This window comes from Buteo buteo, chromosome 26 (assembly GCF_964188355.1).
Source record: "Buteo buteo chromosome 26, bButBut1.hap1.1, whole genome shotgun sequence".
Lineage (NCBI taxonomy): Eukaryota > Metazoa > Chordata > Aves > Accipitriformes > Accipitridae > Buteo > Buteo buteo.
The window spans coordinates 13714083-13741805 of NC_134196.1; the positions used below are offsets into that span (position 1 = coordinate 13714083).

General features: G+C 42.4%; 1 protein-coding gene across 1 annotated transcript in view; it reads right to left on the bottom strand.

Moving 5' to 3' along the window:
- Positions 1–27490, bottom strand: part of TRHDE (thyrotropin releasing hormone degrading enzyme) — a 221826-nt gene extending 194336 nt beyond the window's left edge. Inside the window, exons 1-2 of the mRNA XM_075057976.1 lie at positions 26515–27490; positions 20782–21055 (exon numbers count right to left, since the gene is read on the bottom strand). Coding sequence (XP_074914077.1) covers positions 20782–21055; positions 26515–27332 — 1092 coding nt within the window. The 5' untranslated portion in view covers positions 27333–27490. The remainder of the gene's footprint in view (positions 1–20781; positions 21056–26514) is intronic.
- Positions 27491–27723: the final 233 nt, after the last annotated feature.

The window sequence follows — 27723 nt, forward strand, 5'->3', positions numbered from 1 at the left end:
CTAATAGTATCCAAACACTTTTGCACAACTAGCCTCTGACAAAACCACGGGCAGAATGAGCACTGCAGCCAGAGAAGATAAATTAAGGAACAAGCAGTTATCTATCAATAACATCTCCAACCCATGGCTGGAAGGATTCCAGCCCCCTTCTGAGCACACCAATCTCAGTGTAAAACATGAGAATTAGAAGAGAAAAAAAAAAATCCCAAAGGCAAATTACAATTATAAATAGAGAAAGCAAAATAAAAGGGCTGAATCAATTAGAACATTATTCTTATCTCAGGACTCCCATCTGAGAAAGATCAAGGCCACAACCAGGGATCAAAGTGATTAACCGCCTAACCAGCAGCCAGCAGAGACACAGATGAGAAGTGGCAGATCATATAGACACAAAGAATCTGAACTGGCAAACAAAGGCTTTTTGCACCTTAAGACAGAAGAAGCTGCAAAATTCAAGTACTCTGACATATACAACTTAGACAAATGTGATATACAAGACTCTGAGGCATGCTGGTTTTAATCTACAGAACACACGTTAATACAATATGTGAATCATTTAAATTAAAATAAAATACTATAAAATGTTTAACTGCAGGGTTATTAATCAAATCCCTTCCAATATATGAAATGCTCAGATGTTTACAATTATGAAAAATTATTTTTGCATATTTTATCATTCAAATTACTTTCCTCATCTTAAAACTTCCACTATTCAGGACATACTTCCTATTAGGGAGATGCAAGCTAATCAGCCATAACTTCTGCATGCCTATGGAAAAGGCTGATTTGCTAACACTTTCTGATCACCCACAGCTCAAACACCACATCTGGTTTACATCTGGACAGCTAGCCAGCCAGCTAACCAGCTAAGATTAAACTAGGTGTGGATGATTATCACACAGCTTTCCTAAAATAGAACAATTTGATGAGAGCTGACCTCTTCATTCATACTGACCTGCTGGTTGGCATTAAAATAGGTTGTTTAGAACAGGATCATGTCTAAGAAGAACAAGATTAAAACCCTTTCTTAGAAAAAAGTCGAGGCAAACCCTTCCCTGGGAAGCTAACTAGCACAAAGCAACAACAGGGTCCAATGGATTATGGGAAGATGGAAAGAAGAGAAATATTTCTGAAACCTAGTTTCCAAACTTTTAGATGCTGCAAGCATGGTGGTCATACCACAGACAGAACCAAACTCACACTAAAGGTTTAAGTCTTAAATAGCCTGTCAATTAGGGAAATTGGAAGACAAAAGCATTTTTGCCACAATCATTTCTTCACTTCCTAGCACAATAAAACAGACTGCACAGATACATTCCTTTGCTGACAGTGGAGCAGATCACTGCTATTTGAACACTCCTTCCTTCTCTTTTCCTAGCTGATGAAGCAAGTTATTCCCCTGCTCAGCTTCCAGCTGACATTCAAGTCAATGTAACAGCTTCATTAGCCTCTCTCTTTTTAACACCTTCTTAGAGTCTAAGATAGCATTCCCTCTCAGGAGACATACCCTGACTGCACAGTGCAAGGTAAACCTTTAAAATGGCAGGCTTTATTTGCTTTCATCGTATCTGTACCCACAGCATAAGCTGTTTCTACAACCGGAGGAGCTGCAGATTAACAAACTTTAAGAACAATTACTAGGGGCAACATTAACAGTGTACGGGCAGCAAGAACATTTGTGCACTTTAGCAAGTACTGACATGAACAAATGCAAAATCTTTTGGAAGCTTCCATGGGATATAAAGACTGGAAAGGACACAGTGGGGACTTTGTAAGGAAGCTTTCTCTAGGTTTAGCGTATCAGAACAGGACCTCAATTACCCTTTTTCCCCAAGTTTCTGGTGCTTGACTCTATTTTTGGCAGGACAATGGAAGAGAAGGAGGAAGGGGCTGATCCTGTCCCCCAGATTGTGTACTCTAATTATTTGCAACAAAGTGTCAGTGAGGAGTGGGATCTCTGTGCTTGAAAATTTGACTTCTCTAAGAGGCAAACTGCCACTAATGCCATGGGGATGCAGGAAGATTATCAAAAACAGACAAGGACTGAAGGAGCTAGGCTGAGAAAGTATAAACTAGTAACAAGTTGAGAGTCTTCAGATGAGCCCATGAAGGAAACTGCTACCAGAAGCCTCTAAGAAAAACCTTTGTATAAATATCACTGACCAATATTCTGCTGCCAGTTTCACCTAAAGCTCTCAAGTAGCTTGTTGCTACCACCTCTAAAACATCTACTACACTTTTCCCATGAGGGTCTTCAAAACTGCTGTTTCCTATCAGGCAGAGCAAAGAGAAAAAAAAAAAAAAAAGAAAAAAACCAATGAGGGAACAAGAAAGAAATCCCAGGGAGAAGCACTGCTGTTAGACTGCATGCTCACAGTGCTGACTGACTCCTTAAACAAAAGGCCAAAGCTTAAAATGTTCCCCGGTTCAAGGACCAGTCAATCTCGCCATCAGCACCCCACAGGATTAAGCCTATGAGAGAGTCAGCCTCCAGCTGCCATACTACAGGGACTCCCAAAAACTACCCTGCCAGCTGCTGTTCCCAAGTGCCTCTGTGCATTACGCTTACAAATCCAAACAGGCCTTGTGACTTTTACAGCTGCATTTGATCATTGCCCAGCTTGCTCATGAAAAAAAAAAATAAAAAAGGTTAGCAGTCACAGATTATGTTAAACAATTACTAGAGTACTTCACCGCTGGTTTTCTTTCCAACAAAAACCCCCAAGCTAACCACAAGATCACTGGAGGCCTGTAGATGCTCAGTCTCAGAAAATGGTAAGCTTTTGGAGGAGATGGCACATGGAGACACGAGCAACCTCAGCAGCAGCCTGGACCGCGCTTGTGAGCGGAGAGCTCTCCTCGGCAGCAGGGCATGGCGCAGAGGAGCCAGCAGGCGCGCTGGCATCGCCGCGCGTTACAGTCCAGCATCGCTCAGAGACACGTGTATGGCAGAAGCAGAGCCGTGTCTGAGCTAATAAGCCTCGACCTGCAGCACAGTAAATGACCTGGGACACGACGCTCTGCTGACATTGCTATCCCACTCTCCATTCCAGAGGCAGCTAAATCAGTGCCCATTAAGGGATCTCCATGCTGTACTTGCGCTGTACTCCACTGAGGATTACTCATCTCTCCCTAAAAAGAACAGATGTGCTTCATTCATTTTACGCCAACGCAGGAATGGGGTCAAATACGAGCTGCGCAATAGCTGTAAGTCAGCTGAACAGCCATCGTTCTCCACATTCTTCTCCATTATTTTCTGTATCCGGACACCGTATCGCAGACCCTTAAGCAGCAGCAAAGGCCGCTCCATCGGTCTTCTCTGACCCGAGTTTCACTGATGCACTTGCACACTCTGCAAAGCATGCTCACGTAAGACCCTGAGAAATGACTCTTCTCTGAATGCTGATTTTTACTTTGTCATTACTGCTGAGCTGGCTAAGGGTTTTTCAGACTCTCAAGCAATAGGCACTTTGAAAGCTCTTGGGTAGTACTGAATAGGGAAAAAAAAAGGCACTTTAATAGGTGGCGGTCTTTGAGCTCATAAAAACTGAAGCATCTTCTTCACATGCTAGAAAGAGCAGGTATTTCGGAACAAACTCCAAATCCTAGGTCAGTGAGGGCTCAAGAATTACAGAAATAGATCAAGTTACTAGGTCGCTCACATAAGCAAGCCAGTAAGCACAGCAAGGAAAAGATCTGATAGCACTGCACTGCCTTTTGGTCCTGCAGCTTAAAAACAAAACTGAGCCAAGAAAGCAAACGCAAGATTAAGGGTTTGTCTGCAATGTCTTAAGGGTTTGTCTGAATGCTGCAATGCTTGAAGAGTTGACCTGCGATGCATTTACTACCACATTACACAGCACAATCACAACTACGCAGTCTCCCCATTTAAATTAGTGGTGTCTCTACACCTGAGCTTAGTGGGCATGTTACCTATCTCTGCTAGTTTATATACCGGTAGTTTTCCTAGCTATACGTTGCACTGCATTCAATATGGATGTATTCAAGGACTTAAAATCTAAAACAATCAATATCAACATAAACATTTAGAAAGTTCAGGAACGGATGGAACAATATGACCCTGTGAACAATTCTGTCTCATTTAACTCCCATGATGAGAGAGTTAGCAGCAACCTGAGTTCGTTTTGTGGACACAAAAACAGGGCTCCCAACAGGTTTGTACATTGTAGTCTCATCTGAAAAGAAAAAGGAGCTCTGGTTCAGAAGTTTCCTGTACGCTTGTGGATTCTGGGATTCATTTACTAAAATGGAGAAGCTGGAGAGGAACAACCCAGAAAACAAGTGTATTTTCAGCTGTACAAGGTGTTTGGAGGCCATTTGCAGTCATCTGTGAGCCACGATAAACAGCCAATAGCACATTATACTAGTAAGAAATGCTATCCAGAACATTGAATTTTAACTGGGAGGGAAGGGATTTCATTATTACTATTATTATGATTATTATATTATTATATTGCAAATAGGTACTGTGGAGGCACAGCATCCATGATTACAGAGTCTGTGATTCCACAGTCAGCTATTCGAAAAGAAAATTCCAGCTTGCAAACAGTTTGCAGATGTTCAAGACTACATTCATTAAAAATACATTGTCAGATCCAATCCGGAACAAAATGCAAGTTTGCAAAAGTCTTTCAAAGTTGTTGTGGATTCCTTTTTGTGTTTTGATTCCAGTATAGGCACATTCTAAAATGAATTATCTTTCCATTGTGCATTTCCCACAAACAGTGCAGCACTATGCCAATGCATAATAATTTGAAACATTAATATTATTTGAAAATAACACAGAAAAGGTACTTTTATTATTTCTTTTGATAAAATGAAATTGATAAGTTTGCTAAAATTATTTTTTATACTACTTTCAATTACAGTGTTACTCAGTCGTGTAAATACTACCACTATAGCCTATAACCCTCTCTGGTAGCTCTGCTTTCACCACCCAGGGGTCCAGCTGCCTGCATGCCAAGGTCCAGCTCTGCTATTGCCTAGCTGTGTAACTACTGACGAAGAGCTATAAGAAAGTCTGGAGGCAGATAAAAACATAAAAGTTAGAGGTTAAAATTAATGAGAACATCATCGCTAGCTCCAGGATTCAAGACGAAAATACCAACACAAAGGTATAAAACCACAGAGAGAGGTTAGCTGGGTCCCACTGGGAATCATCACCTCCAGTCATCACCATCATCAGAACTGGTGGAAGATGGCAGCTCAGCAACGCTGAGAGTCTACTGAAAGGAGCCACACAGGACAATCCTTCCTCCCCAGCCAACATCTGCCAGGCCAGCAAAGACTGACAGCAAGGGTGAGCACACTAACACTGAGCCTAGTAGCTCATTAACTCCTAGGTATCTTTTGTGTGCGTTAACAAACAAATAATTGTTTTACACTTTTAAGGTGCGTGTATCCTGCTTGCAGAATCTTTTTATACCCAGCCCAAACAAACTGAAGAAGGGTTGTGACAGGCCTTACTCTGGCAACCACAAAATTCCATTATTGGCAAAGCCAATAACCGAACAGACACTAAATATGCAAGTCACATTCATTCTTATGACTTTACAAAATCAGGATGTCTATTTCCCCTGCAATCAACTAATAACAAAGTCATTTATATTTATATGAATACAAGAATAAAATACAAAAGGCATGTATTTTACTTAAAACACTGTCTGGGGTTAGCCATACTGGGCAATTGTGCATTGCCAAGCACTGATTTGATTTTCATTATACTGCACTGACGGCAAAGTCATTTATCTTTTTTCAGCTCCCAGTCTCCTTTTATCTTTTTCTTATGCTTCTGTATTTTTCCTCTATCCTGCAGTGTTGCTGAATGCTGATGAGCAGAAAATGGTACAAAACCAGAGACAGTCTCTTTCAGATTAAAAGTTCAGGTCTGGAAGGTCCAACTTTTTTCCATTTTGGAGTTCCCAAAGACACTGTGTATTTGGCATTGACCAGCTATATAAAGATCAGTTAAATATTTCACTAGCTGTCCTTCTCTAGAAAAGACAGACTTTCAAACAATGACATGATGTTTCTTTCATGGTTCTAATGTGCTCTCCGTTAAGAAGAGAAATTACTTTCCTGTCACTGCAGCCTTGGATGTTTTAACAAAAAATAAAGTGACCAACGCAGAAACAGTTTTCCATATATCAGAACCACAATTTTTACAACTTTAATTTTTTTTGCATTCAACTTGTTACATTTGTAGATTACTAGCATTCCATAAGAATCAGAAAAACTGGGAATCTAAAGAGAAAAAAAAATCTTCCCAGTGTTCTAGTACTTAGCCTTTAAGTGTGTTAGCATCTCACCAGGGATGTGCAAACAACTGACTCTTTCAATTCACCAGCTGGACTTGCCATTCTTAGTTTGTTAGTATTGAATCAAGATTGCCTTAACCCTGTTTCCCACCAAAACAAAACCAAAGTATTTAATGTCATGACAGACAAAACATTCCTCTTGAAATAAAGCAGAACGCTTAATTTCTTCAGATTTGTTCAAAAAACAATGTAACAATTACAGTCAAAACACTACAGCTTATGGTTACAGTGACGCTTCACAAAGCAGACACCTCAGATGTCTTTCAGGTCCTAAAGGTCCCTGTGACGTACACGTCTGCATACAAATGGTATCTGTACCTCCACTGTCAGTCAATGGAGGTCTGGTCAATAGAGTTAGTAGAACCTAAAGAGCAATTCAGAATATTCCAGAACAGATACAGCTACATCAGGTCAGCTAACACTGATTAAAATACACTCAAAGTGTTGAAGATGTTGGTCAACTTCAGCACAGCAACTGCAATCACTAATGTTACTAGACTTCTCACACAGCAGTGACCTGAACCATAATTATCTATGGCCTCTAGCAACAATCTTTGTATTCTCTATTCACCTGTTTAGGGTGTATATTATCACATTGCCAGAATCCTTTTCAGCAAGACTTTTCAGTAAAGTTCCATCAGAGTTTCCTGCCACAAAACAGAACATGCAACTGCCATCTTCTTGCTAGTCACGAACACTTCTGCCATGCCAGCAGAGACAAGCAATAAGGAATGTGTCCAGAACTGACATGGACATACAAACAGAAAAGTGTGCAGTCTGCACAGAATCATTCAGAATAGTCACATGTACAAAATGCTGCAAGTGGATCTCACGACACTGAGTGACTGGTTGGTAAAGTGGCAGATGAAATTCAACATTGCTAAGTGCAAAGAAACGCAAATAGGAAAAAAAACATAACTATATATAGACAGTAATAGAGTCTAAATTGGCTATAGCTCAGAGAAGAATTCTTGGAGTCACTGTGGTCAGCTCTCTGAAAACATCAGCTCAGTGCTCAGCAGATATTCAATAGGCAAACACAATGTTACAACTGATTAAGGAAAGAATAAAAACCAAAACATTATTATGCCACAGAACAAACTCAAGCATATAAACTTTGAGCATTGCAGGCAGTTGTGGCACCTCCCCTCTCTTTCACTCAGTGTTTCAAAACAGGCACTGTAGAACTTAAAAGGCACAGAGAAAGGTGATAAGAATAAGAAGAGATGGGAAGTGAATCCCATACAAGGAGAGATTAAGTACTTTTGAGGTCTGAAAAAGGGACAGCTAAACCATCTATAAAATCAGGACTGGTACACAAGAAGCAAATGAAGAACAACCAGTCACTGATCATCACAGCAGAAGAGAAGGGCAGCCAGTGAAAACATGGAATAAATGCATTTAAGTAAAGGAGACACGTAAGTAAAAATACAGATCTTGTTGCCACCAATTGTCACGGAGAGCAAAGTGCAACAGCTTCCAACACGGATAATGTACATTCACAGAGAGCAGGTCCTTTGGCGGCTATTAAACCAGTGGCCCATGTATAACTCCAGGTCAGGGTCACTGATCGCTGGAATCTAGGAGTAATACTCCACTGGCTGTCATCTCTAAACTGGTCTCCATATAGAACACAGTAAAATATTTTCCTCTGTGGTTGTTCTTACAATAAGCATTGGGGTTTTTTAAGACTGAAAAAAAATATTTCAGTGTAATCTAACACATGACTTGGAGGCCAGCTCTGGCTGGGGGTCCCTTGCACAGTACCTCTTCCTAGTGGGTAATACAGGGCTTTTTTCTCCAACTATAGTGACCAACACAGCTAGACTCCAGGAAATAACTGGTAATGGGTTCTTAATAATCAGGAAGGTGAGGTACAGATACAGAAATGGTAAAAACATCTCACCCTTCTGAAGGGTCTCACTTGTAATTCACACATACCAAGCACCTGGCATTAACTTATTCACCTGAGTAATAATGAGAGCAGCTTGGATGTGAAAGAGTAATACCTCCACCAGTCAGAGAGTGGCAAAGTACTTTCACAGATAGTTTTACATTGTTCCTACTCCACGGTTATGATAGCGTATCACTAAAAAGGACAGTCGCACATTTCCTCCTCTGCCCAGGTTAGATCCATGAACTATCCACACATTGGGTGAGATGGTTTGGTCAAAAGGTTATTACATTTTTTCATTAGTTTCCCTTTGGATTATTGCAGTGAACAGGCTCACTGTTTAGCCACAGATCACTAGATCCAACAGAAATGATACAGCCAAAGCGTGCAGGCGAGGTGGGGGGTGGGAAACTCTGTTCAGTTGCAGCTCTCAGCTACACTGCATTACATACAACACTAAACTGCAACCTACGGTTCAGCAACATTATTTGAACTTTGTCTGCTGAATGAAAAACACAGAAGTCCTTGGACCTGAAAGACAGCAAGTCTGAAGTGCCTACATGCCACAGTGCAGTCACTGAAGAAGAAAGAAAAGGATATGAAAATCTGTGGTTAAGGGTTGGTAGGCAGGGTGAAGCTTGTCCAAGTTCAGGTGACAGAGCTCAATAAATACGGAAAAGCACTTCAACTTGTAAATGTTTATCGTAACTGTTACAGTAGTTCAACTTCATGAAAACATCCCAGAATCAGTAAACCTCCTCTGCATTTGAGAGGAAGCATCTTTCAGAGCAGATAGATTCTGCAGGGAAATCAGTTTTGGTCTATTCTGGACTTCCTCATGTAGGTACCGCAAGGTATCATTGTACTGGTGAGTTCAGTTAGGGAATAGACTGTATAATTAAATGTATTTAAATACTTTAAATGCTGGTAAAGCACATACATATGTACAAAACAGTACTCAGGATATTTCTTCTTAGCCATCAACCCCTGAATAACAGAACCATGAAACCAGGCAACTCTACACTACCAGCTGCACTATGATTCACTGATCCTTTTTATCCTCACAATACTTCATGGTAGTATAATCATTCCTAGTCATGTGTGACTCATCAAAGTATTTTGTAGTAAAGACAAATGTTATAATATGGCCTATTGTAGCCATGCAAATTACAAATCTTCATTTCCATACCTAAATTATGCTTTCGCTGAACTTTTTCTGCTGCTCAAGCAGCTTTCGCGTACAAGCTAGTTAGGCATTTCAAAGTTGTTCCATAGCAAGGAGTCCCAAGCTTTCTGAGAGGTGGTCTTTTTCATCCTCTTTCACTTTATGAAGCCTCTTCATGCCTTCCACATCACTGTTGTGAAAATGTTTGCACTAGGTTCTTAACTCTAAGCTACCACGCTATCTCCTCTGCATGCCTCACGTGTTTCCTGTGGCCAGAAGTTAATGTGACTTGACTTGGCAGATAAATTACACAATACTTCCCACGGCAACTCTGAAAGACCGGTCCTCTGTGGATCATCACAAGCCAAGTGATACAGAGACACAAGGAAAAGTTTCAAACTTTCTTTTTCTATACCAAGATACCATACTCCCAGTGAATTCATCTTTCTACTGTCTTAGGGCCTATTAACTTTAATATACTCATTGCTATCCCTGTCCACAACAGATGCAATATTTTTAAGTAGAAAACTTAATAGAGTCTACTCTATCTCTTAATCCTCTGCATATTAAATTTTTTTTAAAAGTGATCGTCAGGGTCAACGGGTGACTGCAATGTAATTCTAGAACTGCTCACATTAACTGCCTAAATTTCCAGTTCACACCAAGTGGGCTTGGCTCAAGAACAAACATTAAATAGCTCCAAGGAAAGTAAAGTATTACTTTGTGGGGTTTTTTTAAACCAAACACAAAAAGGAAACACCACTCCACATTTCGTAGGTAAAACAGCAGATCACAATAAAGTATACTAAGAATCACAGCCCCATGGACTAACTAAACCTCAAACTGAGGAAGGTCTCAAGTTCCAGAAGAAACCCCTGATACATGCTCATTCAAATGAAACAAAGGGAATAGAAAAGAAATAATATACATTCCCTTCCCAATAGGAACTTGAATAGCGAGAGTTTTTAAATTCAAGCACAAAGGGAAACATACACTTTATATGCATTACAGATGCATACTCTCTGTGCAAGTAGATGGACAAGTATTTGTATGAATATAACTTGAGCATGGGATGATAAGAAGCTTCCAAATAAGGGCAGAATGCTACTACTACCTTTGCTGGTGCTTGTCACAGAAAGGTGATATAGTAAAAGTACTGTGGATGGAAATATATCAGATATTCCCTCTGATCACTCTGTTCTCTTATTCTAGAACTGCAAATTCAACACATTTTAAACATATGGAGTTGTTAAGGAATAAAAAACAAAGGATAATGAAGAGAAGAAAACCAAGTTTGGGCATCACTCCCTTTCCATCACCTGAATCCAGTTAGCAGAACTTCCACAAGATGATGAGAATAATTCCTTTAGTCTGGGGGAAAGAAAAAAAAGGTTACATCTTCTCTGATGCAGCAGTAGTCAAAAATATAAGTATTTATTTTATGAATGCATATGCATTCATACATATGACTGTAAATGAAGCAGTACTTGTCGCTCATTGACATTCCCACATACAGATCTGGGCTTCTATCTGAATTACTCAGGTCAAACAAAAAAATCATCAAAAACTTTCTCACCAGGTATAAATCTCCATTTTTTCCCATGGTATTTAAAGGGTGACAATGAACTTACTCCAAAACAACATTATCAAATTTTAAACATATAGGAACACTTTTCAGTAAAACAAAACACAGCATGATGTACTGTTGTTGAATAATGGACTGTGATTTAATTATCCAGAGGACTGGAAAACTACAAGAAACACGTATGTGGTATGCGAATGATTCAGTAGGTATACTTCTCTCTTTGAAATTAATCCATAGGAATCCACTTCCCTTCCTCCTCCTCCACCTTTTATATTCCCTTCTTCTTTTATCTTTATTAACTAAGGTACTGCTTGCTGTCCTGAGGATACGAACTCTTAATTGAGGTTCCAAGCTGCTGTGACTACCAAACTATCCGCTGCTCTCAGGAAAGGGAGGGTGAGAGGGAAGAAAGTGTGGGTACTGCCAGAGGCACCCTTCGTGAATGCCAATAACCACCTTTTGCTTCTTATCCCCTTCCCCACTGTAGTCATTTCAAATAAACAAAGTATTAGTCTTCTCGTTCTGTCCCACACTGCCACACAGCTCCACTGCATGCTGTGAAACAAAACGCATCGCTAAATATTTTTCAGGATAATCCACTGTGGGATAACTTTTTTTAATACACTTTAGGTCATTTACCCTTCAAAGAGAAACATAATCTGCTTTCAAATTATGCTGTTCCAAATAAGAAGATAACAGGCTCAGTTCTCATCTCTGGCTGCTCTTGCTATGTCTCAACAGCACACAGCAGCCAGAAAGCTGCCAGACAGGAGCAGTGGAGGATCTCCTAGGGGTACCATTCCGTGGAACTGAGCCAGCGCGGCTGGTTCTCTGCCACCTGTCCTCACCCCGCTGCAAGAGAGGGGTGCCAGGGGATGCGGCCACGTGCCAGGCTCGAGCAGTTGGGCAGTCACAGCAGGTGCTGTGAGATGGAACAAACTCGAGAATGAGACCACCATCTGCAAGGCGGTCCAGAGTCACCCTGGCTATTCTCACAGCTGCAGAGTTTGCCCTGTGCAAACGACACCCTTGGAGAGTAGCAGGGAAGGACATGTGAAGCCAGTCTGTGCCAGGCTGGACCCTGGAAAAGGCATTTACGCTATGAAGCTGTGCTATTCTGGCATCTTACAAAAAAAAAATCTTCAGAAGAGGTACCTGAAGCATGAAAGCACCCCACCAGAAGAATGAGAGCATCTTGTTAACCCTACGGACACCTTCACAGAGAATCAAACAAACAGACTAGGTCCTCTACTACTACAAATGGGGTAACACCACAAACCATAGAGCCTTTCCTCTACTCCAGGCAGCAAAAATACTGGGACAAATGCAAAAATAAGATAGCATTTGTGCAGGTTTTCCAATGCAAAAAAATAAAATCAGGTAAAGGCAAGCCTAAAAGGTGAATGTTACAGACACCTGACTGTCTGGAAAGGAGGGGCTGGACTGGCAACAGTTATGAATCTCTGAAATAAATGGTTTCTTTGCCACCACTGGCTGTAAAAACTGGGAACAAATAGGCTAAATTTCTTGTTCTTGTATGAAAAATATGATTAAAACTTACCTAAACCCTGGAGGAGAGACTGGTCTATAAATAAATAAAAGTACACATCACTCTCCTCCCTCACGAATAGCATATCTGTCACTCAACTAGATGTCAACTTAGCCACCTGCCTTAGTAATCCACTTTCACTGCACAAAGCACAGTTACTATGGTAGGTATATGGGATAACACTGGTTTGACTGACAGATGTTCAGGCTTGTGCAGGAATGTGTTCACCTTTACGTTGTCATGGGGCGAGATACCTCCCAGGGATTATTTGGCACTTCATTTTTGCTTTTATAGAAAGAGTATGACTCTTATGGAAACATGTTAATAGACTCTTGCTCCTTCCTTGGATGTCAGAAAGCAGAAGTCACACTGATGCCAAGGACAGAGACCTTAACGAGTAAGTTAATGAAGTCAAATATGACAGCAGAACATAAGAGGCATAAGGAGACATGAAAGAATGTAGTACAGAAAGCAGAGCACAGCTCGAGTGTTCAGCCTTCACTATGAGTTACATTGTCACAGTACATACTACTAAGCATATGCTCATTAGCACATGAAAGGAAAAGGAAATAGTTTTTCCTCTTCCATCTCCCTCCTTCCCCTGCTTGTAATGTGGGAAATGGGAGGAACTGCAGGGACTTCACTCTCCTCTGAGCAAATGGCAGGGAAGGAGTGGAACGTACTAAGAGTCTCAGACCTTTCTTTTCATCAGCCAGAAGAGACCCCAGATGAAGCAGCTACAGGCTGAACTGCTCTTGAAGGTATGGAATTGCAATCAGGATGCTGTTCTGACAACCATCAGGCCAGGAATCACATGTGCTGCCTCTCTCTCTCTACTCCCTATTATTGCAGGCAAGCCATAAACCTCCAAATTAGCCACAAATTAAGAAACTGAAGCGTGCTTTTCGACAGTCTTCTTGCTACTACATACAAAGTTAAGTACACCACTGCCACCAGATACTTACAGGTGATCTTCCTAGCTAAAAAAAAAACAATGCGTCTTTCAACTCAATAATACGATTTGCAGAGTAGGGCTGGGAGTTTATGTTAATAAAACAAACAAATATCACATTTAAATACTGCATGTACTACAAGTGCTGACAGAGAGCATTTTTTAAAGGAGTAAGCACAATACATGTACAGTGTTTTCCTAGTGCATTCAACTTGCAAATTCAACCAGAAATCAATAACAATGGATTGCAAGTTTGCAATTTATGTTTTTAACAGATTCCCTGGCATATTCAGTTTAGCATGGATGCTGATCACATAGGTTTTTGTTTGTTTGTAGCATATTTTGTAGCTATAGTATTTAAAAATTAATAAACTAGAAGTCATTTTCAATATACAAACCTGAAACAGAATGGGTAAACAAATATTGATGCAGTGAATCTGAAAAGGCTACGATTTCTTTGGATTGCTAATGTATTATATTATAGTTCCCCACTTAAGTAAAACAATTCACAGTAGTAAGCACTGAACTGAGTAAAAGATACTTGTAGAACCAACCTTTCTGTTGTTACTACAGAGAAAATTTCTTACAAGCAAAAGAAAGCACAAACAGACGTATCCATGTTCATACATGCACATGCTTTTTCTAGCTCAATATTACCACATACCTCCCAACACATTCTTTGTAACACGCATTTTATTTTTAACTGTTTGATGAAAGCTATTTTGGGGAAGGCAAGAGTGGAACGTTTGTAATGAAAACCAAAAATTAATGGGTATCACCATATCACTATCAGAGCAGCATTCCCGGACATATAAAGATTAAACATTACAAGTCTGCATCGCGCCAGGCTTCAGAAATAGGCCTGGTGCTTCCTGCATTAGCTGCTATCTGTTTATCAGGTACACGTGTGGCCTCCCAGTGGTAAGCGATGGGCTAACAAAAGTTACTTTTCAGGTATAGGCGGGCTTAGAAAGTAGAGCTCAGCTCTGGAGCTGGACTAAATTCAGGTTGCAGAGGAAGTAAACTTGATTTTAATTGAGGACTAATTCTACTTCTGATAGCTAAATCATTCTGCTCTAACCAATTTGCTCACCCACAAAGAATTATCTGGTGTATAATTGCTTCAATACTGATTAATAAATAATAACTGACAGAGAGACTTTGCTGGCAGTTAATAACCAGCAGCTGAAGAGAGGGCCTAAGGAAGAGCCTCAGGCCTTTAACCCAGGTAGTCATTAACTGACAGAAAATGCCTGGTCTTGAGGTCATTACTGCTATTACATAAAAATATTAATACATTTCTCAAATACAGAATAATTTTCTAAAAGCTACAGGCTGAACTACACAGTAAGTGCAGAGTTATGTTAGAGAGAACTGATGTTTTTGGTTTTTTCTAGCAACTAACAAATGATGGAACCCACTGGGGAAAAAGTTATTCTGCATAGTTGTTCAACATGATTATTTTTATTTTTTTTTTAGACTATTAATGAAAGTCAGCTCTTCAGTCTCCTCAGACTGATCACTGCACTGCAGATGAGGGAATGCCCAGCCCAGCTCTCCAGCACCTCATGGATTGCTAGCAGCACTACACTATCCCCAGCCATCTTAAAGACAAGTATAAAACCATGGTCCTGTAGTACTGGACCTAAATTAACATGAGCTATTGGACATGCACTGATTTTGACCTAAGTCTGCTTATATGACTCTGTTCACTAGCCTTCCTGGGTAAAAATGATTTTTCACTTGTGCAGAATCAAGCAACTATTACTGCACAGATCCTGTTTTTGAGACCACTCTATCTTCTTGCGTGATGCTGAGCCAAACTGAGTGAGGCCCCAAACACATGCCTAAGAATTCAGTGCTGGGACATTTATTCAGGCTCTCTCCAAGCCAGGGAGCACTATGGAAACAGTAATTATCTTATTTTCCTTTAGCCAGATTATTACAGCTCCTCCTCATTCGCCAGGATAAGACTTAACTGTACTGTAAAGTATTGAATTAAGATCTTTACTAACCAGGAGCTTGTGATCTCTAATTACATCTTAGATAAAGTAATAACAAAACTACAGCAGCGCAATAAAGGTTGGCCTTATTGTGATACGACTCTTCTCATAAGATCTTTCTTGCCTCCAGGTCTTTCTCTGTATCATGACAAATTACACGGCACTGATGACTCTCCAGTAACGTTTAATATAACTGAAACCAAGACATACCCTCTTGTAGAGGTCTCTTCAAAATGTAACGCACGTGGATTCAGCCAGCCAGCGGAGGTCCTACCCCGAGCAGCTGATCAAGCCGTGGTCAAGCCCACACACTGCCAGTCCTGCAACATATGCTGCAGCCATTTTGGAATAGGAGCTGGAGTAGCAAAAGTGAAACCACGCAAAATTCTTCTTTCAGCACTGCCTTCCATCGGCATTCCTCCTCCCACTCACCACCACCCAGCCAGATAGCCACTTCCTTCCACTGCTGCTCACTCCCATCTGCTCTGGCGCTGCCTGCGCTTGCTCTTCTAACCCCTGCGCCCACAATTCCTCCCGACTCCACTCCTTTCCACGCACTTTCTTTTTAGCAGATACTCCCCCTGACAAGGGCCAAACACTTTAAAGCTGCCAGTTGGCGCTTTATTTCCATATCTATCTCCACACCCCATCTACAACAAAAGGCAAGAATGGTGGAAGACGAATCTCCCTGAAACATCTCGTTCCAGCAATGCATTCATCTCCACTGATATATTGTGCTTTGTCCCTCAGCACTCACTCATTCCACTAACTAAAAAGATAGAATTAGCAGGGGAAAAAAAAGGAATTAAAATAACTTATGAGGCAGTGAGAAGGCATGCAGGATATAGTTTGAGAGATATGAGTTTCCATGTCCACCTGAGAAAGGAATGAGAAACAGAGGGTTTGTAGAATAGAAGTACAGCTAAACATGAAGTACAGTAAAAATAAATCCAGACAGGGGAAAAATAAAGTAACAATAGTAGGAAAAGGCCTGGTGGATTGAAAGCACAGATAAAGACAACAATGAAGGAAAGAGACACAGCGATGATGTGACAGACATTTCAATCCAGCCAGCAATATTTTGCTTTTAAGAATTACTGACAAAGAATATACTTAAGAGGTATGACTAGGAAACACAACATACGGGTAGAAGCAAGCAACCATGAGCTAAGTGGAGTTTTCTGGATTATTGTACTGTGCAAAGATGACAGTACACAGACCTCATGATTTTCACCAACCACAGCTGGCACAACTGCTAGGGCCATACAGGGATCAGCTAAGCCTGCTCCTAAGGGCATCCCTCCTCCCTCAGCACAGCATTACCTCGGGCAGCACCCTGGTAGAACTATACTGCTCCCTAGTCCACAGCAGCATAGATCACTGCACCGCAGTCCTGTCCACAGAGTCAAGCCCCTGCCCAAAGGCAAAGGCAGTTGCAGTGATTTCCTGTAATCCCAGATAAATCTGAACAACATACTATATATCTGTAATGCATATAAAAAGTCAACTCTGCTTCTAAATTACCTGCTCGGGAAAGGATTCTGATCAGACCCATATGGACTAAAGAGTTATGCTAATGATTCACATTCACTAAGCTGTGCTCCTAGAAAAGCACTGCTTAATTCCCCTTTGCAAATTAATTTTAGTGTATGAAATATAGCACATCTTCATGTCTACAAGAATTATATAGGATATATCAAAATTATTATTTTGATTGGCTACCTAAGCTTTCCAAAAGTCAGTCTCTGTTTATAGCTTGATCAGTACTGAATCTCACACTCAGGTTCAAATTAATTTTGAGGTCGATATCATTCTTTCAGAAAAACTGAACAGATAACCTTTTCTGAGAAACAAACTTGCTTTTAAGCCCACTGTTTCTCCTATTCCTCTGGGAGTTTATCTACCCTTGACCATAGTACTTTAGTAAGACCACTCAGCTGGAAGAGAGGTGAGATTTTAATCGTTAACATGCTGTCAAAATTTGAATGGACAGCCCTCCTCTCCCCAAGTGTTTTGTGAGCCAAAATCAGGTTCATGAAAGTGCCAAAACAAAAGCAGTATATGCAAGCTGAAGTCTTTTAGGTGTCTACTGTATGTCTACAAAAAAAATGCAATATACATTGCATTAATTGAAGAATGATTTCCCACCCCCAAAAAAAAAAAAAATAGCCTATCAAGATGATTCAATATGGAGGTTCGGTTTATTTTCCTGAACATTCACTCATTTTTAGAAGCAAATTTACTTTTATCATACATTTACATTCATTGCCATGGATATGGGAGCAACAAAGTTTTAGTGAACAAGTGGCTTCAGAGGAAACCAAGAAGTTCAGAATTGCATGTGCCAGGATTCAGGTGATTTCAAATTCACCCAGTAGCATCCATGAACTCCTGGTACTGCAATACAACAGACTCAAAAAGATAGATTACCTCAGCAAATCAGCTGAATGATCACAGCTCTGAACAGAAGCGTTTGCCATGAATTCATACCTTAAAAGATACTCTTTCAACAAAACTGAAAAACAATTAAAGATGATCAGATCACAAATGGACTGAAAAATAGCAAGATATATTTAACCAATAACTCAGTGTAAACTACTTGGTATTCCTGAGCATTAATATACCTCTCTGATAGGGGCATTATAAAAAACAGGAGCCAAAACTCTAGACTAACAATTTTACGGGGTAAGAAACTATCCCAATCTATGCAGGCTTTTAGTCTTCAGGTCCTTGCGAAGATTACCCACTGACTTGCATAACTGTTGGCAAAGTTCTGTATAGCGGTACAGGTAAGGCAGTGCAGTATAGGTATGTATGTCCTACATGCGTTGAACCAACAGACTCAAGCAAAACTATCAGGCTCTAGTAGCCACAAATTCCTAACAAATTAATACTTGGATTTTCTCTTCAATTCCTGTTAAACCTAACGTCTTGAGAACAGTTCTGCCAAACATGAAAACAGCAGAAAGTTATCAATTATTGTCTATAAGACATGAGTACGCATCTGTCTTCAGAGTATCGAACCTACTCAAGCAGCAAAAGTCTACAGCATATGAGCTCTGAATAACACTACAAGAAAATGAGATTCTCCTTGAATTAAAGAGGAAGTAGGCTGTATCTTTCAAACTGATGGTCTGAGGTCCATCCCCCATGCTGCACATATTTGCTTACACGGACGTTGGAAGCTACGGCTTGCAGCTGTTTCTCAGATGAGTCTAGGACACTTCAAAGTGAGATAAGAGGGTAGGATTATATATGACAAACTTGCAAGTGTTACACTATATTAGAGCACAAGGAACACAAGACCTCCCTACCAGAGTATACACCAAAACCTTCCATCTTATTAGAGCTAAAGGAGAATCTCAAGTAACCAGTGTTTTCTAAAGCTGAAAATACCAGACCGTTCTTAGTTTAAGACCAAATCCTTCAGCAGGTGGAGTACCTTACAACGAAAATCATCAACTCCTACTTAGATAGAAGTCTGTTTCAGTACTGGTTAATACAGAGTAAGAAGTAGCCTGATGTCTCAGTCTGTTCTACTAGGCCAGTGAACGCTCCTCTGACTATTGTCATCCCAAGAGCAATCCCTCTTGCCCAGGTAATTAATCTGCTGGTAGCAACACTAAGAACCAGGCATCCACCTCTCCCTCCTTACTTCTTTGCCCTGGTATTTGTGAGATCCTTTTCTAAATTAACTCAACTCACTGAACTGACAGAGAAACAACCTGCCCAAAAAACAAAACAAAACCAGAACAAAAAGAAAATAAAAAAACCACCACCAAACCCAAAGGCTTTCAGCCACTGCAGGTAACCACTAGGACTGCAGGCATGGCCTCAGCAGTTCCCACATCCTTACACTCATAGGTTAAAGCACCTCAGAGAACCACTTCCTAGCCATGCTTCCTCCTCCTCTTTCACAGGACTAGAGGGTAGTGTCATAGTCTGCTGGCCATGGTATGAAAGGGCTGGAGAGGAGTGAAGGGCTCCCCAGTGTCCTACCCGGCTGTCCCAGGGACAAAAACAAGGCTTATTTCCCAATGACTTCAGTATGGCCTCAGTGAGGGATGCCAACGCAGAAGACTGTCTGGGTCCACCTTCCCTCATCTACAGCACAGACTTGAATCTGTACTAGGACTCTGGCAGTCACACAAAAAACTGGATCAGAGAACTGGTTTGGTTGAAAACTCACCACATTTTCCTTTATTTTTTCAGGTCAGTTTTCAGACAGATCATACAGCTGCACAGAGCTGAGGGCTGGCGCACAAAGGCAAAGAAAACCTCTGGCTCAGAGCAGGTGGGATCAGCTCCCTCCACAGCACCTTGATGCTTAGGCTAGCCAAAAGTGGTTCTGGAGGTGCTTCCTGACCTCATCAGCCAAGGAAGGGAGGCCTACAGTCCTTCCTCATGCCCCCAGGCTACAGCACAGTTATAGAGCATTTGCAGAAGTGTATGGTAAACACCCCCTTTGCTCAGGCACACAGCTTAAACTGCTGCCTAGCGTTCTGCTTCCAAAACTAGCTCTGTTTTGTTAATCACTAACTAAAAAGGAAGGGTTTCTCTGTACGCTCACCTGAAAAATCAAGATGACAGCGTGGTGAAGTATTCCACTAAGCTGACAGCATTTCTCATGTATGTTTTGGCTTGTTATACAGTTCTGAGCTTGATACTTGTAAACAAAAACAGAACTGACATAAATAAAGGATTTTCTCTCTTTTTTCCATGGCATAACTCCTGGAATCATGCCATATTTGGAAACAACAGCTCCAGAAAGTGAGTCCTTCCATCAACCTGGACCTCCACAGGAAGCTGATAGGTTGTAAAGGCCTGCTCCTTAGCAAGAGATCTAAGATAGGAATTATTTATCAGCCACCTGAGCTAGCACACAGCACACCAGGGGACATGTCAGTACTGAAGGAAGGAGACTGAAAACCCTGCCAGTATTACTACTTTCTTCTAATAAATAGTCCCACAAATACTGGTATTGAAAAGGCTACAGGAAAAACAGGAGAAAACTTCCCAAGAAAATCAAAGTGAAATGAAATGGCATATTTAAAAGCTTCAAATATCAGACAACCACACCTACTGAGCTAACCAGTTACAAAAAGTATCAGACAAACCAAAAATGTTAGACAAACCTTCAGAAAAGGTCCCAAACAATACACGCCCTCATTAAAAGGCAAATTTTAGGAATGCTAATCAAGAAAATACTTTAGTACTTGATGTTATGATCCCTCACAAAAAGTGAGGGTTTTCAAAATAATGAAACGTATTTGATAGAACATTAGCAATACTTACAACTACTCCACTCTTGGTGACAGTTTCACGGTATGTAAAATTGCACACTGCCCAAGCTAGGTAATACGTGGACATGAGAGGGGTCTGTGAAAAGTGATCTGTAACCCATCCATCTTCTTCAAAAACAGAAGTTTCAACTGGCATGTTGGACAAAGATAAGTAAGTTGCTTGATGCCTGATGCTGATTTTGAAAGTGGCCTTGTAGATGGGCTCATCAAAGCAAGGAAAGGCTTTTCTGGCATGAGTAGGAGAAAACTGCGTAACACCAAGAAACCTAGGAAAGAAGCAAACACAAAAACAAAGCAATTACTAACTGTGCACTGCACTTGATTCATGGATGTATCAAAGACAACATTTCTTGACTACTGTGGTTTAAGTGGGGGGGGAACAAACTGTACAAGGTATACAGTGTTTGAACACTGCTTTATCACTTCCTTACTACCTGTACTGCAACACAATTGATATAAAGTCACGGTCTACAAATTCCCTACAAATTTGCAGACACCACACTGATCTTAAATAAATAATCCCTTGCCTCATACCAAACTTCAGGTTCTAGCAGCAGTTTTTGTTCATCAATACGTGAAGGAAAAGTTAGCCAGTATTGGTTATACAATGTAAAACAAGTAAGCACAGTCCTCAGTTCAAACCAGGATTTAACAGCCTTCAGGGAGTTCAGTCTGCGCCGAGACACCGACAGGGCACTTTGCCTTTCTTTGGACATGAGAACGTACGGTCACATAGTGCTCTCAAGAGGGTCATTGTGTTCCACTGCTGATTACTTCTGTACCAGTTGCATGTAGGTCTGAGACACAAAACTATACAGCACTGCTGTAAGAGTGCAAGCTCCACACTGTGAGCTTTGTAGAATTACAAACAAACTACAAAAAATGATTAAATAAGCAGAGAGCAGTTCACTGTTCTTCTACACGTGCTTTTCTTTTCTGGTGTATTTTATAAAGAACAAATTGACATTCTCAGTTAATGGGTCAAATTATGAAAAGATCTCTGAAGGAGGAAAAGATATTTATTATGCCATTGTATAGAATGGGAAGGCTTTAGTTTGACAATAAAATCTGTACCTGTTTTCTTTGGAACTAAAGGGATGTTAATCCAGATGCAGAATAGGAACCTTTCTCGGTAGAGACCTGTATTTACATGTTTAGAGAAAACCCATGTGCAATGATCTCTTTGCAGAAACAAGAAGCTACACCTAAAAGGTTGAATTATGGGGTTCAATAAGAATATTTACTGGAGGCATGCAGGATGAGAAAATTACTATGAGTCAACTACGTAACTGTAAAGGTAGCACATATGTAGGCTTTCTGAGTGGTATCGATTTGTGTCTCACTTTCCAAGGTTCCATCAGTGGGAATAACCATGAAATTTTAGATACCAGGTAAACATTTACCGGAATTTTAGAGGTTGACTAGTCATCTGGTATTCCTCTGGGGGGAGAAGATGGGTGGATAGATTTGATATAATGAAAATGGTGGCACCTATTATTAATCACTCTATGGGCATTATTCTGCAATATGATACTCTCTAATGCCGAGGGAGAAAAAAATAGGTAGCTCATAAGAAAAGTAAAGTATCTAATTAACTGTTTCTAAAACTTCTTGGGTTTTATAGGTATTTTGGAGCATCATTTTATAAAAAAAAAAAACAAAAAACAAAGAAATAAACTTCTTGAAACGTTACACTTTTATCTTGCTATAGTGCACCCATGCCTGATGGAACTAGATGTATGTTTTCTGGTGAAATCATCACCTCTCTCGAATAAGGTTAATTTTTTTAAACCTTGAAAAATTTTTCCACTACTGAAGCAGTTACCATTGGTCTTTTGTCTAAAATAATAAGCCTTATTTGGCTAGTAATTATTGAAGGAATTAATTGTATTGCATTTTTCTTGTTTCATTATAAAACATGGATTACTAAAATCATAATTTTGCATAAGGTTGCTAAATATACAGTAAAAAGTTGGTGCCAGGTATTCCAGTGTTAATCCAACAAAATTCTATATTATCAGTGGATTTGCACTAGTGCAATAAAGCCAAATCAGCCAATTAAATGAAGCAAAGCAACTTAATTTATATGCAAAATATTTCAAGGGGACCTGATTCTGCATTCTAGGCACACTCTAAACAGCTACTGACATCAACAGAAGCTTCAAGTGAGCATGGAAAACTGTACTGGCCTGTTATTAATAAAGCAAGAATGATGAACTTTCCTCTGCAATTAACAATTTTAATGAGCTCAGACGCACATGTAAATGCATACTTAGGGAATACTGTATATATTCCGACACTCTCTAAATAAGGAAGCATTTTTTTTCCCCATTTCTTGGAGATCCTATCAGTAGTCTTTTAATACCTGTTATGTTTTAGGCCATTGAAACAATCCCTTTGCCAGACTAATAGAACCTGATAAACTCTGCCTCTTCTGTATTCTGACAGATAGATATGTCTGCATACACGTAACTGAGCAAACACTGGGCAGTCAATATTTCATACTAAAAATACATCAACTACCAATTACAGTGATATTTATAACATGTGCATTACTATCAAACATTGATTTACTTGTTGTGTCATAAAGCGAAACAAACAAAAAGTTAAAAACTGCTTCCCAAAGACTAAACCCTTACACTTTTAAAAAAAACCCAACCCAAAACATTGTCTGGTTTTATCTATTTCTCTCTGTGTTCGGAGGCAAAACCAAGCAAAACATCTATAGCATCCCAAAAGTGAAGAGCAGGCTGAGGATTTCATCCACCTCTCTACACACCTCTCTGGGCACTGACACTTTTATCTCCAATTCCCCAAAATATCACCATAAAAAGTTGTACTTGTGGGAATGACAGCCTTGCAGCTTGTCTTCTCAGCATACCCACGGCAGTAATTTGCAGGTGTTTTAATTCCACCTCATCTATTAAAGGAAGACATGTGTTTCCTCAACAACCTATCTGTTTTGACATCTTAGTTGTTATAAGATAGAAGAACATGTCTGTTTGTTTTGTCTGCGTGATGTAAGATTTTTTTTCCTTTTCATTTATGCCAAAGTTTGATGTTCATTTAAATTATGCGTGCATATTCTTACAGTACTCTACAGTAGCTCTGTATTAAATGTCTGTTGATTACTGCCAGTAAATTCTGGCACATAATGCAAAGTAAATTTGTAGCATATCATTTTACATTTCAATTAAAGTAGCAAAGATTTCAGTAAGAAAATAAATACTTTTATGTGGCTATCAACACTTCAGGCTGATTTTATGACTTTCACCTGTGAAGACCACAAAAAATGAACAAAGTTTAGGAAAAAAAATTATAAAGTGAAGGCATTACTATGTTTGTGAAGCCTCAGAGTTAGCCAGAGTTATTCACTCCTCATGTACAACAAAAGTGAAAAATGATGGTTTAGACCCTTTTATAGCAACCGCTGCTCCAATGAGGTTGCTGTATTTTAATCGAATATAAAGATGTCAAAAAGCTAAAGCCCTGCTGGAACATCAAGGTCTCTCAGAGCATGAGAGAAGCCTGTCTATCATAGTAGAAGCCATTCACATTTAAGGATTACAAATGGTTATATGTATTACATTAAAAGTGGGTTATTAATCAAAATGCAAATTGCTACACTGCAAGAGCACACTCTGAACAAAGAAGTTACCTGGTTCAGAATGTGTATTATTTACTTTATACTACAGGGAGTTGTTAAGCCTGTGACAGTTGGAAAGGAAAAACAGTACTTCTGTTAAACACCTTCTATTAAACAACCATGCTTTGACTACAGTTTCAAAAACAACATTTTACTGAAAGAAATATAAATGTGATGCTGTAAAAAAAAAAAAAAATGCCACTGCTTTCAATATAGCAATGCTACCTGACACAAGGTAAGGATCTTGCCCAATATGACTACATTCAAGTGTATTAAAAACAAAGCAACTTGTATCACGAAAGTTACAGAGTACTGGGAAACATGTTTTACCATCGCCTTGCGCCCTGTGTCCTAAGCTATCCTGATGATTCAAAAAGTGAACTGGCTTGTTGTTTTCTAAATCATAACTGGGGCATTGGAACTGAAGTGTAGTACAGTAACTTTGGAGAAATGTCACTGTCACACCTATTTGACAGTTCAATTACTCCTATACAAAGTCTAAATACACAAGAGTAATAACTGCTTAAATAATTTCTTGGGTTTGTAAAGTGAATTATACCCCCTGCTGTTAACAGTGTTTATTTTTTTCCCATTTGCCCATTTCCATATAGGTCTGTAAGAACTCCCAATTACCCCAGTCATTCACTCCTCCGTGATAAAAGGCATTTTATCCGCCTCTTTTCCTACAACCATGCTTTTTCAAATTTCCATTTTCTTTCACTGTGACGACAAATTGCACAAACTTAATTTCAATCCTGCTCTCGGTTCTCACATAGGGCTGTTTCAAATTGTCACTAATCACAGTAATGAAAATATGTTTTAATGCAAGAGCTATTGATTTACTTGAGTTGGTGAGCACTCTTTTTCCTTCTGACTTACTATTTTTCCCCAGTTCTTCCCACTAGAGAGTCTTTGCTTCACTTCACAGTAGAAAACGGTAAGATTCCAGAGAGAAAAACCTGTCACCGCACAGATGTTTCACGAAGGGACAGCTTAAAAAGAAACTAACGCTACAATGATAAAAACCATGCCAGCACTATCAAGCAGCCCACCGCGTTCTCCTTTCCTATTACAAACCCTGATCGTGGTCAGAAGAGAAAACTACTTAAAACCAGAAGAAAAAGCCTCTCTAACTGCCTGAGCGGGGGCCTCCGCAGTGGCCCTGCCTACCCTGACACGGGCCTCGACGGGGACCCAAGGGCTTCAGCAACGAGAGTAAAAATAAGGACCAAAACCGAATCTCGTTCTGCCTGAAAAGAGCGAAAACCGCCCGGGTTTGCCCGGTCGCAGGGTGCCGATCTGCGGCGCTGCAGGTGCAGCAGGTGGCGTAAACGCATCCACGTCAGGTGAAACCGCATCCCGCCTCCCTTCTCCTTCGAATAATGAAAATTAAGAGCACAACAGCAGAGAAGTTCCTCTCCCCTACACGCTGCTCTCTGTAACCCGGCCAGGCTCTGGCCGGACACGGAGGGAATGTTTATTAAACAAGACCCGGGGTCTCCGTTCCGGGCTTGCCCCGTCAGGGAGGGAGGGAACGGCGTGCTGTCCTCCTGCCACCCGTGGAACTCCACTCGTTACCCCCCGTCCCTTTCCCAGCCGCCCCGAGGCACCTCCTGACCCGCCGGCCGCAGCCCGGCCCGCCCTCCCGTCCCCAACCGGCCCCCGGGCCCCGCTCGCTCCCCACACGCACCCCCCGCCTCAGCTTCGCCGCCCGGTGGGGTTAGGGCGGAGCGGGAAAAGAGGCTGCCCGGCCCCCCCCCGAGAGCCCTCGGCAGCTCCGCCTTTCCCAGCGCCAGCACCTCAGGAACGGCCGGAGGGCGGCCGGGGAGCTCCCTCCCCGCCTCCGAGAGACGGGGGCGGCGGCCTGAGGCGAGGCCCGGCCCTCAGCTCACCCCGCCCGCCCGCCCTCCCCTCAGCGCGCCGCGGAACCGCCGGGGCCGGCAAGGCGCGGAGCCCGCGGCCTCAGCGGAACCGCCGGGTCCTAGCGCCGCCTCGCCCGAAGTTCGGAGAGGCTTTTGGGGGGGGGGGTGGCAAGTCGGGCCCCGAGTCGAGTTGGAGGCGACGCGGGCGCTCCGCTACCTTCTCTCGCCGTGGAGGACGTAGGAGCTGCGGAAGAAGCCCAGCAGCTCGTTCTCGATGAGGGCGTTGTAGATGATCTTGAGGTTGTAACTTCTCTGCGCCTCCAGGCTGCGGTTGAGGACGACGACGAAGACTTGGGTCTGGGGGTAGAGGAAGGAGCGGGCCACCCGCACGCCGCCGGCCAGCTTGTCCTCGGCGACGCGGACCGCCTCGATGTGCATGCGGTGGGCGTGCAGCACGATGTAGCGGCTGGCGTTGTGCACCTCCAGCTGCACGTTCACCTCCCCGCTGAAGGTGAAGTTCTCCATGAAGGCGCTCAGCATCAGGTTGTAGTGCAGCGGCCGCAGGTGCCGCGGTAACCGCGGCCGGGCCCAGGGCGGCAGCTCCCGCCGCCGCTGCCACTCCTCCTCCTCCTCCTCCTCCTCCTCTTCCTCCGCCGCTTCCCCGCCCCGCGCCTCCTCCTCCTCCTCCTCCTCCTCCTGCGGCCGGCCGGGGGGCTGCCGGGCCGCCCCCGGGAGGCTCCCGTTCCCGCCGGCCCGCGGCGGGCCGTCGGCGGCAGCGCCGCACTCCTCGAAGCGGACGCTGAGCAGCACGGCGATCATGGTCACCGCCAGCAGCGCCAGGATGGAGACGGCGAAACCCAGCACCAGCCGCTTGTGCACGGCGATGTGCCGTTCCGTGGTGCGGGGTCTCGGCCCCGCCGCCTCGGCCCAGGGACCCGGCGGGAGCCCCCGGCTGCCGTTCCGCAGGGCGGCCTCCTCCTCGATCATCATGGGGGTGACGGGCGGGCGTTTCTCCCGCTTCTCCTCCAGGGCCATATCACGGCAGCACCGCCCCCGCCTCCCGCGGGGCCGCCGCCCCCCGAGGGGGCCCCGAAAGCATGGGAAGCTCCGAGGCGCGGAGTGGGGGGGGAGGGACACGACACACACGACACGCACGACCACGACCCTCGGCCCGGGGTGGGGGACACGGGGACGCGCCGCCTCTCACTTCCCGACGAGCCGCATCACCCTGGTCTTGCCGGCAACCCCCGGGGGGGGGGGGGGGGGGGGAACGGGACGGGACGGGCTCGGGCAGGAGCCGGCGAGCGCTCCCCGCCGTCCGGCCACCGGCACCGCGCCGGCAACTTGTGCGGCTTCTGCGGGGCACTTCAGCACATGCCGCCCGGCTCCCCTCGGCGCCAAGGGGGAGGGCTCTGCCGCCACCCCC